At 38.9% G+C, this 14,792-nt stretch overlaps 1 protein-coding gene across 2 annotated transcripts in view; it reads left to right on the top strand.

Annotated features, from left to right (window-relative positions):
* The window catches only part of EDRF1 (erythroid differentiation regulatory factor 1), a 42,475-nt gene extending 27,683 nt beyond the window's left edge, over nucleotides 1-14,792 (top strand). For both annotated transcript variants that reach the window (XM_006258136.4, XM_019482852.2), the window contains 9 exons: nucleotides 295-495; nucleotides 942-1,160; nucleotides 2,854-3,077; nucleotides 5,391-5,549; nucleotides 5,897-6,046; nucleotides 6,764-6,917; nucleotides 7,156-7,271; nucleotides 8,274-8,437; nucleotides 13,918-14,792. In XM_006258136.4, the coding sequence (XP_006258198.1) occupies nucleotides 295-495; nucleotides 942-1,160; nucleotides 2,854-3,077; nucleotides 5,391-5,549; nucleotides 5,897-6,046; nucleotides 6,764-6,917; nucleotides 7,156-7,271; nucleotides 8,274-8,437; nucleotides 13,918-14,089 (1,559 nt within the window). In that variant the 3' untranslated portion in view covers nucleotides 14,090-14,792. The remainder of the gene's footprint in view (nucleotides 1-294; nucleotides 496-941; nucleotides 1,161-2,853; nucleotides 3,078-5,390; nucleotides 5,550-5,896; nucleotides 6,047-6,763; nucleotides 6,918-7,155; nucleotides 7,272-8,273; nucleotides 8,438-13,917) is intronic.

The following is a 14,792-nucleotide window of genomic DNA, read 5'->3' as shown; positions in this document are numbered from 1 at the left end:
CCCTTGGTCTTCAGTGGTTGTCTTTTTTTATTGGTAACTTAGTTAATAATTCTATTCCCTGTGAGCAAGAGTTTCAATTAGCTTTCCTGTAGCTGTATTAGCTTTGCATACCTAACAGGGAAAGAGTCGCGAAAACAATTTTCCTAGTTAGATCTGGGCAATGAGCTGGGAGAACTTTCATGTAAGATAGCACTAGTTTAACATGGTCATGCTTCTATGAACTTATAGTTTCATTTCACATGTTTCAAATCTCTTGGTGTTTAATTTATCTTTTCTTTGGCTTTTCCCTACCAGATACATACTGTTGTCTCTGCACCAATGTGCTTCCTGAGGTGCTGCTGTTTCTTTGTCAGTGTTTAACTCTTTGTGGTGATATCCAGTTAATGCTTGCCCAGAATGCAAGTAACAGAGCTGCATATCTTGAAGAATATAACTACCAAACAAAAGAAGATCAGGAAATACTGCACAGCCTTAATAGAGAATCCAACTGTCAAGGTATATTATTGAAGTAATGTATATGGATAAATTACTGTGGTTCCCAGTGGCTGATCTTAATTTTAAGGAGTTTTGTTGGATCCTGGCAAACCAGTCTAGTATATTCCTCTTGGGGTGGGTTTCATGATGCTGCTTTATTGCGTCTTAAAGAAAAAGCAGAGTATAGAAAGTGAATTGATCCCTTTTAAGGAAGGCTGCCTTCTAGGAGAACTTTATTATACTTCTAAATGTACCTGTTAAATGTTTGTTTTTGGGGGGGTTGTTTTTTTTTAAAGTAATAACTAAATTCTGTCATTTCTTAGGATCTATAGCACCCTTTTATTATAAGTGCCAACACAGTCATGTTTTCAAACCTTATTATTAAACTTTTCACTGTTACTTGAATGGATTCATAATTTTTTGGGGGGGAAATACTCAATTGACACTTCTTTATGCTTTGTTTCCAGTATTTGCTTGGGCTACTGACTTATCTACAGACTTAGAATGCCAGCTTTCAGTTAGCTGCAAATGCTATGAGGCAGCTAATGAAATTTTGCTTTTTAGTAACTTAAAAAAACAAAATGCAGAGCAGCATACGCAAGTACTGAAGAGACTGGGAAATATCAGAAACGAAATTGGAGTGTTTTACATGAACCAGGCAGCAGCAGTACAGACTGAGAGAGTGGGCAAGTATATTATTGTATTTATTTTTTTAAAGATGGTTTTTTACCTCTAGTAATTTATTTGATGTAGAATTCTGAATAAAATAGTGGAATGGCAATTATCTTCATAAATAACATTGGAAAGATACCCCTTGAGATTTTTTGTTGTTGTTTAATTCTTTTATTTGTTGTTATTGTTGTTTCCATTATAAACACTGGTTCTCTGGGCATTGTGATTTACATGTAAACATAGAAGTCTGATACGTGGAAAATTAGTGTTGGAGAAAATCTTCAAAGTAGCTGTAATTACCTGAAAAAAGTAATGGAGCATTAACACAACTCTTAACAAAAATAGTTGTTGCTTTTCTTATTAGGCCCTCACCTCATCCTTCACAGACTGTTCTTCCCTTTTGTGCAGTGCAAATAGCCATAGTGAACTCACTAAAACTATGCCCTGTGCCCAGAATGACATGCTGTTAGCATTTTTGTGGGTCTTGCTTTTATTTTTTATTTTGTGCATGCATGCATGCGTGTGCACATGCATGTGTAAGCCTCAGTGGAAATGACTCGATTGACGTTTTCTTTCCTGAAAGAAGAATGCTATTTGCAAAACAAATACAGATTTAAGGAAAATCATTATTTAAAAAAACCCAAACCAAAACATAAAACAAACAGCACTAGTTCTCTAAGCTTGCATGAGTCCTATGCTTTCCGGATACTCTCTAAATAATTTGCATGTACTTGGGAGATTTTATTTTTTTTGTGACTCTTTCCTTATTTTATTATAGACTTCTTTGCCCAATTATTAGCCTTGTATATGCTGCCCTTCCCAAAAATGCTAACTTTTGAGAATGAATTTTTATAATTTCCATTTTTAACAAAATAAGAGCTGTAGCTGAAATTGAACTTAATGTTAATTTTTAAGCAACTGGTTGTTAAATCATTTACCTATTTGTTAACTCCTGGTAAAACAAATGTTGCATCAGATGTTAATATGCCTATAATAGGCAATAACTGGTATCTTGGATCCTTGAAATTGCTGGACACTTCTTTAATTATTATCTTACCACCACCCTAAGTTTTGTGGGGGTTGTTTGTTTGATTTTTTTTTTTACTTCATATCATCACAAGACATTAAACGGATTCACCAGTATAACATGAAGAATGCAGAGTCAACTGACATATTCAGAATCTATACCTGCTTTATAAGCCTAATCACAAATTTATTTCTATAACTACTAGTCAGGGGAAGGTATTTTTTTTTCTTTATTCTAAGAAGGGTTGAGTGCTTGAGAGATTACATCTTTAAATTTGCACAATAGTCTTTGCCCATGTCTATGCAGTTACTTTGCCAGCTCAGACAGTGCTGCCCCTTAAGTCACACTGCTCTGGCAAGCCTCATTCCAAACTGATAGTGTTGCAGCAGCATGGTTGGGCTAATTGGCAGTCATTCAGCAGTGCTAAGTAGCCTGCCTGAATTGCCATGAGGCCACAGCTATCCTGCTCCTATTTTTGGGGAGGAAGCTTGTCCAGGACCTCATGGCATATTCAGGTGTGCTGCTTCTGATGTCAGAAGCTTGCTAATGTAGATGTGACTTCATATTCCAGAACAGCTTCTAGTAGAACAGCATAAGAAGAGTTATTTGATAGAGATGCTGGCAGGAAATCTTTAAGAAACTTGACTGGAATTGTAAGATTGCTTTTTATTTTGATCTAGTGAGCAAAAGTGTATCTGCAACAGAGCAGCAACTGTGGAAGAAGAGTTTCTCTTGCTTTGAAAAAGGCATCCAGAATTTTGAATCAATTGATGATGCAACCAATGCTGCTCTTCTGTTGTGTAATACAGGAAGATTGATGAGAATTTGTGCTCAAGCCCACTGTGCTGCTGGAGAAGATTTCAAGCGAGAATTTTCCCCGGAAGAGGCCCTTTATTATAACAAGGTAACAAGCCTGTCAACCAGGTTGAAATTCCTCTCTCTCAGGAATGGGCCTGTGAGGCTTACACACACAAGTATAAGGAGACTCCAGATAAGGACTGACTTCTAGGTACTTTTAAATGGCAGAAGTTATGACTATTACAGTTGTAGCCTAAATGTAGTAATAGAAGTATTTTGTAGTGTTGTGAATTTGTATTTAAATTAGTTGAAAATGAACAGGAACAGTAAAGCTGGTTGTTAAAAAAAAAACAAAAAAACAAAAAACCTAAAAAACCTCCAGATGAAGAAAATTAAGTTCTGTCAGGTACTAAAGGTAGTATTACACCATGGCTTAATTTTACTACTTTCTCTGCCTCTTTCCCCTCCAAAAGATAAATCACTCAGGCAGCTTGCAGATGTTAAAAAGCAAAAAAGGGTACGTTATTTAAAACTCGGCATGCTCCTGCGCCAAGCCTAGCACATGTCCAGAGAGGGAAGCATGTTAGTTGGATCTGGCTAGCCTGACATTCATAAAGACTGGGAGCTTTAGTGGGGCACTTTAATAGCTGATTGAATCAACTTTAGCTAAAAGTGCCAAAAAGCCTCGCTGAAGTGCCTGTTCTATACAGATGCTGTGGAGTCGGGTCCAAGTAATGTGCTGCTGCTTCTGGTAAAGCGCTTTTTCTTTTGCTCTTTTTCTTTTTTAATGTCTGCAAGCAGCCACAGGTGTCCACACAAACCAAGACTGTGCAAGCAGGTGATTTGTATAAGTGAGTGCATATGCATAACTAACAATTTCATTACACATGCAGATTAAGTAAGAAATGGCATGTTTGAGTTTAGACTGTCAGGTGCCATATTCATTAGTAAGGCCTTATCTATGTCAACCTATCAAATCATTTTGAAGATGGCTTAATCTTCTATTATATCACTTGTATCTAAGTAAACTTGAAGCTTCTCTGTGTTGAAAATGCCTAGTAATAGTCTTTTTAAAACAGAATTATAAAATGAAGCATAGTATATAAAATGTGGTGCATGTAAAATGTAATTATTACAAATGTTCAGCCATTGCTGGTTTTGACTTACAAAACTGGAAGGGTTTGTATTGCAATATCCTTTTGTGAAAGCTTTTGGATTGTTACTTTCCCAGCCCTGGTGCTGTTATTAGTTTTAGTGTATATGTTAAATTCATATTATATTTAACTTGAAAACTCTAAACATTCTTTTGTATCACTTATCTGAGAACCATATAATTTTTTATCTTAAATATTTTAAAATTGAATCTTCTGATCTAGCTTTAAAGTGTTCCTTCTTTAAGAGTTTAGGACCTCAGTGAAGAGAGGAAAAACTTTAAACATGCCTGATAAAAATACTAGTATAACTGTGGAATTTAAAGGAGACTGTTGTTGTTGGGGTTTTTTTTGTTGTTGTTTTTTTTAATTTTGCACCATTCATTTAATGACTGGTCAGATAGGGGAAGCAGGGGACTCCTTAATCTATTCCATCCCATTGAGGCCTGATTGGTAAGGCCTCAGAAAGAGAAATAATTTACATGCAAGTGGTGTACCTGTCATTCACAAGGATCCCCAAGGCTTCATAAAGTATATGGCAGGCCACTGCAATGAAATGGAATTTGTCATGATTCTCTGCAGTAGTTGAGGAAGTTGGGACAATTTTGAATTTGGACCAGTTTACTGGGAGCACACTCTACTCCCAACCCTTATCAAAAGAACTATAAGAACTCAGTACCTGGACTGAATGAACAGGCCCTCCATTTGTGAGGGTTGGGGCAAGAATGCTTTTAGAAACTTTTGAGTGATCAGGATAGACCTGAATGGTTTAGTTTGTGGTGCAGGGTCAAAGTTTGTGGTTGCTTTTAGTGATTTGTTTTAGAGTAAGACTTCTGGGTGTACAGGAAAACTGGATGAGACCTGGCTAGTGGGTCTCCAGAATATACTGTCAGCCTGACGATTTGTAAGGGCCAGCTGCTTTGTGCTGTACAGATGCATTTTGAACCCTGCTTCCAGGATTGAATGGACTGTCTTGCACAAAGCTTTTCCTTTTGAGTAGAAGAGGAGGATCTCAGTCTTACTGTTTAATTTTGAGTCCAGTCCTATGCCTACATGCTAACATGCCTTTTTCTTTTTCCCCCTCTGAATTTAAAATCTTGAATTTTGTACCTGCATATAGTACTGCTAGTTTTCGATAGAAAATTGAATGTGAGGAAATTGCTGAGAGGTCCAGATGAGCTCTGTAGCAGAATGAGTACAGAATCTGTCATTGTTTATTATAAACCTGTCTAAATAACCAGCAGTTTTATTGTATATCTATGTTATAGGCGATTGATTACTATCTGAAGGCTTTAAGATCTCTAGGGAAGAGAGAGGTGCATCCAGCAGTTTGGGATTCTGTGAATTGGGAACTCTCTACCACCTATTTTACCATGGCAACTTTGCAGCAGGATTATGCTCCATTATCTAGAAAGGCCCAGGAACAGGTAATGAAAAGAGGATTTCTGATTACATCTGTTAAAAGCAAGCCATTCTTGTAGTTTTTCATGAAGATTGAGCAGCATAGTAAAGAACTCCTGCTGTTAACTGTAGCACTTACGTAATTTGTAATTCTTTATTGTATAAAAGAACTGTTGTAGAGCAGCTACTGCCAACAGAATGATATGGCGCATTAAAAGCTGCAAACTAACTTATATTACCTACTTTTATGGGTATTTTTTTTCTTTAGTAGAAACCAGAGTGCCACAAATACCCCCCCACTCATTTCTTTTTGTATTGGGTCTTCTTTCAAAGTAAACTTTGACATTACTTCATGAAGTCTTTTTGTTTATAGATAGAGAAGGAAGTTAGTGAGGCCATGATGAAATCTCTGAAATACTGTGATGTTGATACAGCATCTGCACGACAGCCCCTCTGCCAGTATCGGGCTGCAACCATTCATCACAGACTGGCTTCCATGTATCATAGTTGCTTGAGAAACCAGGTATTAGTTTAAAACATTGCCTTGTGTATTAGCTGGAGAGGGAGAGATTAAAAATGGCCATATGTGTAAATGCACATATAGTGTGTATGCATGGTTATATGTATAAATATATTTATTATAAATGGAAGTAGACTTTTGTTTGCAAATCTAACATGAAATTTCTGGAGTGCAAAGTGAGGAAGCTGTCCATCTGTTGTCTTATTAGCACCTAATTGGGGCCCAACTTTGGTTGCGGTCGCTAGATGCTGCCATGATATAACTAATTGATGATAAATACGTTTTGCTTTTTTTTTTAACAAACATACTCTTCCCCCACCTTGCTTCTCTTCTAGTGTTTTTGCTGAAGGTCTATACTTTATAATACTTTAATAATGGAGGTTGTGTTGCTTTCAACTTGTTTAAATGTTGCTTAGAAGAAGCCTTTTTTCTTTTTAACATTGTTTTGCTGTTGCTGTGCATGACTAATTGCTTAAAACCACAAGCTATAACCACATGTTTTAGCTATGCAACTAATACTTGGGGGGTGGAAAAGAAAAAGTAATACAAGGTGACACATCTTAAAGTTCTATTTAACAGAATAGTTATTGGAATAAGCAGGGCACTCGCTGGTTGAATCCCATCACCAGTAGGCAGTGTTTTTGCTCTTTTTTTTTTTGCCTGAATCCTAACGCTGATATGATAGCTTCCTTGAAACTGTCTTTGTAATTTTGGTTTCAGGTTGGTGATGAGCATTTAAGGAAACAGCATAGGATATTAGTTGACCTTCATTATAATAAAGCAGTAAAGCTTTTTCAACTCCTAAAGGATGCACCCTGCGAGCTCCTTCGTGTGCAATTGGAAAGAGTAGCTTTTGCAGAGTTCCAGATGGCAAGTAAGTTGGGTTACAGAAAGATTTTTTTGGAGGAGATGACTACAGAGCAAGATGATTACTGATGGATGTCCTGGCCATTTTCTTGGAGCAAGAATGATATTGCACTATTCTGGGTCATGACTATGCTGTGAGGTAGTGGGGTTCAGTGAAATGGGGTAATGCAGAGTTCATGTAAGACTTTGGAATCTTTAGTCATGTAGTCTTTCATCCACAGTGTAACCTGTTCTTATATTTTTAGGTCAAAATAGTAGTGCTGGAAAACTAAAGACTTTATCTGGGGCTCTAGATATAATGATAAAGACCAAATGTGCGTTCCAGCTGATCAAAAAGGAAATCGCAGCTGAATGTGATCAGGTAGGCAAGGAAAAAAGATCTCATGTAAACTGCAAGACAGATCATAATCAGTCGCACCAACTTAGGTGACTATAAAACATTGTTTGTTTGTGATTTATACATGATAATGGACTTATTTATTCTTTGAAACCTTAGCTTAATATTTAAAAGTATCATAATTTATTCCTAGGTGGCTCAGTTCATTTACTTCAATGGGACTAGATGAGCCATATACGTGCTGGAATACCTTTCTGACTGGCACTGACTGTTCTATAGGCACAGAGGCCAAGGGCAAGTCAAAAGTGTCAGGATTTTCTTCTTTGGGGCTAGGTTCATTTTAGAGTTGTCTCTGTCAAAAGTTCTCTTCCAGCAATGCCAGAGTCATGGTATACCTAGTAGAAATGAAAGTCTATTTTTATTGTTTCAACATTTTAATGTACTCATGTTTTTATATTCACTTCTTCCATGATACTCTATGATACGTTTATAAGACAACTTTTTAATGCAGTGCTATTATATTGCAATTACAAGTTCTCTGAAATTTTTGAGCATACATGTACATATCTTTTGAGCAGGGCTTTTAGTTTTTCACCGTGTCATTGAAGTATGAACATTTGTAAGATTATTAGTGGTAGAGCCTTATCACAGGGATCCCAAAGTTTGTATTAGTCATTACGGCTGGTTATACTGCCATGCCAGTACCATTTCACATTAAGATATGTAATTTGAGCAGTAGTTATCAAAGCTTGTTTTCACGCTGTTCTTAACTGAAGTGGTGGATGGGCTATATAAAACACACTACATAGTGACTTGGAATTATTGCACAGCCAACTGGCATTTAACTGTTGTATACTGGTGTAAATGTATTACCAAAGGAGTTTGATAATGAAAAGATGCAATAGTATCCTTGATGATACCATTGTACATTTTAATGAATTGATTAAACTCAAAAGTCTGATATTTAGACTTGATGTAAAAATAGTTTCCTGACTGCGTTAGGTGAAATGTCTTCCTGTTTTTCAGATGAATGAGGATACAAGTAATGGTGGGAATACAGCACTTGGTGACTCTACTTCTAACCTTAATAAAGATGAAGTAATGAAACTTCTTGGTATATTTGAATCTCGACTATCATTCCTCCTTCTCCAGTCCATTAAATTGTTATCTTCAACAAAAAAGAAAATTGGGTAAGTTAAAACATATTTAGCTTTCATGATATGCATTTCTAGCTGCATGCATGTATGGCAGTTCCTATTTTAGATACAAACTGTGCATTTTTTTTATGTAGCTGTAAGACATTTAGACAGTACTGGCCATTCTAGATCTTTATGATTTATTTTTTTGTGTGTCTCCGTAAAACTTGATTAAGCTACATCTCCTTTTTTTAAATATGTATACCAGGCCCTCCAGTCAGATGCAGCTTATAGTCACTCATACTGTGTGTGTGTGTGTGGGTCCTGGGTATTAATGACCATAAACCACATCCAACTGGAGGATCTGGTGGCAATGTAATGGAGCTACTCATGCTGGGGTAGTTCCTATAAAATACCACAATGTTGCAGACTCCAGAGCAAGGTGAGTATAGGGTGCCTCAAAACCCTAGACCCCACTGTTTTGTGGGTACTCCTTGATTGGGAAAAAAGCTATGGGGGCATTTGTTACATGTTTGCACTGCAGTGCCAGGCACTTCTAAAATCTTCTGGCACTGTGATGCCTGCAGTTGTATAAGCAACGAGATATGCATCAGTGCTGAGAAAATGGCGGTGGCGCGCGTTTGTGCTAAAACCCATTGAAGGTGTTTTAGTTCAAAAGCATGCTGTTGCCATTTTCTGCACGCTGATGCACATTTTGCCGCTTGTGCAACTGCATGCTTACACAACTGCTTGCTTACCCAACTGCATGGATCTCCGGTGCATCCCAGCCAAAAATATGTGTGTATAAATGCCCTGGGATATCACCCTGACAGAAACATATACCCTTGCTGAGACATTAAGCAGTTAGCAGTAGTTCTTATTTATTGCTGGGTAAACTCTGTCTTTTCTAAAAAATAAAAAAAAAAATGTAAAGCAATCCTCTGCAGTACACAAACATAGCTCTCTATTGTTTAGAACTACATCTCGTTAGTATACCTGCTTATTCTGAGATTCGTAAGACTCAATAAGTCTGGCCTTTGGATTCTGTCTCAGTGGTGTGAAGAGGGGATGGCAGATCTTGGGAAGCCTCCACTCCCCCATATTCTTGCCTAGGTGTATGCATCAAAGTCTTGGTGACTAGATCTCTTAAGCGTACAGTATGGTCCAGAGGATCGGTAGTTGCCTACTACTGTTGTTCAGTGCACTTGATGTAGATACATGTTTGTTTTTAACATTAGTAAGCCTACCTTACTTCTGCCTATGGTAAATCATTGCTTGCTGGCACAAATGACTGAAAAGCTATCACAAAGTATTAAATCTTACACATCTGTGAATTAGCAGGTATACTAATGAGATGTAGTTCTAAACCATGAAGAGCTATGTTTGTCTGGGTGAACTATATCTTTTCTAAAAATTAAATAGAAGCAGAATAAAGGAGCATCTCCTTCCATGTAAGATTTTTCTCTCACTGCCAGGATTTCATTTAAAATAAAAACCTGGCCTCTTACTCTTTCAGTACATGACAACCTTAAGCTGTTCTCCAGATTAAAGTCATGAGAATGTAGTAGTTGCTAACACCACATTTGAACTCTTGGACAGAGATTTAGATACGTTTAATCCTGCCTGGTGTGACCCTGAAAAATATTTTTTACTCCTGTGCTGCAAAATTATGGTGACACCATCAGCACTGACTGTAGACACTAAGGCAGAACAGAGAGCATTAGGGGAAAATAACAGCAAAATCATCCAACCCAAGTCTTATTTACAAAAATTCTGTGATGCTGACAGATTGCTTTAGTGATCCGTGCTTTATTAAGTGTTCAGTTAGTGGTAAGGTTGAAGTATCTTTGTATTTCAGTGTATAAATACAGTTGTGAAAACTGCAGTGGTTGATGTTGTTCTGTTAAATTAAGTTTAACTATCAAATATGTCCATCCTTCTGAAGAGAAGGTCTCGAAGTAGTTGAGAGGGTTGTGAGAGACTGATCCATGGAACGATAAAGGGCTAGAATAGAACCACTAACTCTGCCTACTTGGCAACAGTTAGTTGTATTTAACTTTTTTCAGAAAGCATCCACAAGATGGCAATATTAATATATGAAATGCTGAGGACCAAAGTATTACCCGTCTCTTTAAACAAATTGATATGAAGAGTAATTGACTAACACTAGTAATTGTTTCAGGTTTGTACCCTCATATTTCATAGCCTTGCAGAGGGTATAATGTCATAGACTATTTAAATGTTCTCTTTCCATCCACTATTCTAATCACTGATATTCTGTTTTTAAATTGGTTTTATATTGAAGCTTCTATACATGGTACATAAATTTCAATATAATTAGGTTTTAGCGTTCATTTTTCAAGCACTGCAAAATAAAAGGAAAATGGTGATGTCATAGCATCTTAGTGCAACTGACATGTCTGTTTCATTCAAAAACTATAAAAGCACTTTGAGGTTTAGCTAAATTTCTCTTTCTGTTTAACTGATCAAGGAATATTTGCACATTCAGTTTCTATTTTGTGAGGGGAAGAGGAATGTCTGCCTTCCTCTGCAGTAACTGCTGGCTTGGCTAGGGAGAGAGCTAAGAACTTGCCCTGGCTGCTTCAGGGCTCCGATGCACTTTGTCAAGGGGAATGGAAGAAGCTACCCCCCCCTTTGAAACAGTACAGCTCACACCAAGAAACTTGCAGCATATCTACAAAATGAGATGAAAGCAGGGCATCGTTCTAAAAAGTTAAATGCTTAAGCAGAATTGAATTAAGCTATATAAACTGTGGAGGAAAATAGAAATTCAAAGTAATGTTTAGTGCTGGGCATTCTTGCAATTTATTCTAGAAATACTTCGTTTTTCAGTGGGTTTTTTTTATTGCCTGCCTGTTCTCTGCAGTAAATAGACCTGTTGCAGCTTTGTGCCAAGTGTTATAAATTTAATTGTTCCTCTGTTTATTGGCAGTTTCCGAAGCATTTACAAGTATGCTAACTGGCCACTTTTGACAAATATATATGATATGTTTGGGTTTTAGTTTCGGGGCACTTTTCTGAGTTATTAGGGATTGACTTTTGGATGCAAGTGGTATAAAGCTGTGGAGCCAATAGAGAGATGAAGCTTAGGAGTGATAGGGTTGCAGGAGTATGCTAGGAAAACAACCTTAGCAGCTGTTCTTTGAAAGGATAAATGGTGCCTGATGACCAGGGATCCAGATTTTTCTGTTTCCCATGGGAAAAATGGAGAAAACCATGGATTACCTGTTTTTATCGGAGAAAACGCGGATTTCTCTTTTTAGCAGAGAAATCTGCGAATTCCCCGCTTTTGCAAGGAGCTCTTGTGGCTGGCACAGCTCCAGCCTGCAAGAGCCGATTTGCAAAAAGGGTGGAAAACCCTCAGCCCTGGCCGGAGGGGGAGGAGGGAGGGCGGGGCTTGAGCCTCCGAGGCAGCCAAGGCCCGGCTCGGGCTCAGGCTCACTTACCCTTCGCCCCTGGAGCACAGAGGCAAGTGGTGGTGTGGGGCAGGGCTGGGGAAGATGGTTGGGCCACCAGGCTTCCCTGTCCCGGCGGGGTGCAGTTTTAGGTCGTGCCCAGGACCAGTGAGGCCTCCTTCTTCCCCATAGCCTCACCCTTACCTCCGGGCTGTTCTCACAGCAGCTGCTCCTCTGGGAGATGTTGCTTCCCTGGTGTCTGGTAGGAAACCGCTGCCTCCAGCCCTGCTTGCCTGGGACTTAAAATGGCCACTTATTGGGGCTGGGCTGCACCTGCCTGCTGCCTGATCCAGGTTTTAGTGGCAAAGCACTTAAGGTGCTCTGGCACCTACCTTCCGCATTACATCGGTTAGCAGGGAAGGCTTTTCCCTGTTGCTCCCAAAAACAGGCTCCCCAGAGCCTGTGATAGCCCTAAAGCACTAGGGGTGTGTGAAATGGGCCATATTTGATTCGGAGTCGGCCCCAGTCGGGGACAGCGACTCAATTTGTTGATTTGGATCACTATCCCCAATTTGATTTGGCCGAATCTGCATCTGAAAATTCAATGCTGATTCAAAGAATCAGTGATTCAGCTGTAGACACAGTTTTAAGTATTTTTTTCTACATACCTCCTAGGTACCAGGTGTGGCTTATGAACACTGCGATGCTGGGGCGGATAGAGCATCCCACAGGAGGGGGGGCGCATGCTCAATGGTGAAACCAGAAGTACTTCCGGTCCACTTCCAGGGCTGCCGGGGAGCATGCTGGGGGACCTCCTGCTCTCCCCCCTCCAGCTTGGCAGTTGGCTGCGAGAGACCCTGGGTGCCCCCCCAGACCCAGTAGGCACCAGTCGCTGAGCTGGGGAGTGGCATGCGCTCCCCAGTGGACTGGAAGTGCTTCTGATCTATTTCTGGGTCTGCTGCTGAGCACGCTGGGGAGCCCCCTGCACTCCTGTGGGACGCTCCATCCACCCCAGCATCACAGCATTGACCGGCAGGCCACCTGGTACCTTGAAGTTTGCAGAAAAAACATTTAAAGCTGTCTGTATCCGAATTGCTGAATCTTTCTGAATGATTCGGAGGGTTCTGATTTGATTTGCAGAGATTAAAGGGTTAGATTTGATTTGATTTGGATTCGGGCCGAATTTCCACCAAATCAAATTGGGGACCGAAGCTTTGCATAGCCCTAGTGCGCGCCCCACCGGAGCTCTGCCACGCTGACCAATGATTATCTAGCATCTTAAACTCCAGTGAAGCACATGCCAAACCTGCCATAGGCAATCTACTCTACTGCAACTATTCTAACAGCAGAGTTTTTCCTGATGTCGAGTCTAAACCCACTTTGCATCAATTTCAAGCCATTATTATAAGCCCTACTTTCTGCAGTGAGAGAAAAAAAGTCTCTCTCCCTTTTTTTATCACTGCCCTTCAGATATTTGAAGATTGCTGTCATATTCCCTCTGGAAGAATAAAGTATATAATCAACAGCCTGGATATGGGACTTTAGAGAGTTGGCAAAGTTCAAGATGACCAGATTTTAGGCTTGAGAACTTAGGAGATACCTGTGGTGACTAAGAAAGGAGACGGATAAAACCGCTTGTGTAGGAAAAGATTAAGAGTTGTTATGGACATCAGTTTAAGCCCACTATAGCCAAGAGGAAATGTCAGCAATAGACTGAGACATCAGGTTGGACAGAAGATTGTTTGGCATAGAGAAAAATTCACCAGGGAGTCAGAATATATTCAGTCAGGTTTGTGAGTAAGTTTTCCCAGGTTGAGTCTGTGAGACCATGAGGAATGGAGCCTTGTGAGACTGCTGTCAAAAGCTAGAGTAGAAATAAGTAGGATAATTTGATTTTTCCATCCCCCCCCCCCTAAAAAAAAACAAACCCAAAAAACAAAGTTTAAGGAAGGATTCCAGATATAAGAGGAGATCTAGGAGTCATGGAAGCAAAGATAAGGCAAGATTTCACGAAGAAATGGTGTATTCAGTTAATGTTTTGTTCAAGAATATTTTGAAGATACGCTCATTCTTGGGTTTTGGCGTTACAATTCATGTGACCCATCTTTTCTTTTTCAGTGGCAGTAATGAAGAGGAGGAAGTTCTTAAGACCAACAAGGAAGTTTATTCCCTTCTCTTGCGTGCGACTGCTGACAAAAGTGTGAGACTGCTAGAACGAATAGAAGTAATTTTAACTTTATTGGAACAGCTGACTCGGAACACTGAAACCAATAATACAGGAATTCAGTGACTTACTAAATACAAAAACAGCTACAAGGTAGCAGAAATAATATTGGTGCCTTGCTTAACATGGGATCAGCGGCTCTGTGTCATGTGGTACTTACTCTCTTCAACTTCAGTAAATCTATTTATAACATGGTAGACCTGGGAAAGAAGAGGAATGCATTGCTATCCCATGACAGTGCAATTATGATCAGATTCTAACGTGTCTACATTTGAAGTGCTAAAATGGGAATCTAGAGGTAGAGCTTCCAGTTTCTTATGGTTGAGAAGTGCAGTTTCTCTGAAAAGTGATGGGCTTTTCAGTGGTGCAAAATATGTTTTGCATAAAAATATAATCTGTTATAGATCGGTTCGATATTTTTTGAATGAAATGTTACTTTGTAAGCAAAGCTTTATAAGAAGTCTTTTACCAGTAACATTCATGGAAATTGCACAAGGGGATTTCCCTTGCATATATCAATATTTTCTTTTTAGTAAGAGTTAATACCATGCACAAGAGTGTGTGCCTTTTTTAGCTTCAGTGCAACACTTTTCACAGATATTAGCCATTGCTGGAATGTCATTTACACCAGAAGTGAAACTGTTTTAGCTCTATTTTGATTTATTCAATCAGGAATAATATTACCCCTCTTTTTCAAACTTGAAACTGTGAATAAATGATAAACATATTTTAAAAAGAAATTTATTTATTAAAAAAATATGGTTACAGA

This window comes from Alligator mississippiensis, chromosome 6 (assembly GCF_030867095.1).
Source record: "Alligator mississippiensis isolate rAllMis1 chromosome 6, rAllMis1, whole genome shotgun sequence".
In the NCBI taxonomy this organism is placed as follows: Eukaryota; Metazoa; Chordata; order Crocodylia; family Alligatoridae; genus Alligator; species Alligator mississippiensis.
The sequence above is the reverse complement of the archived record's forward strand: the minus strand, read 5'-3'. Positions and strand labels throughout refer to the sequence as shown.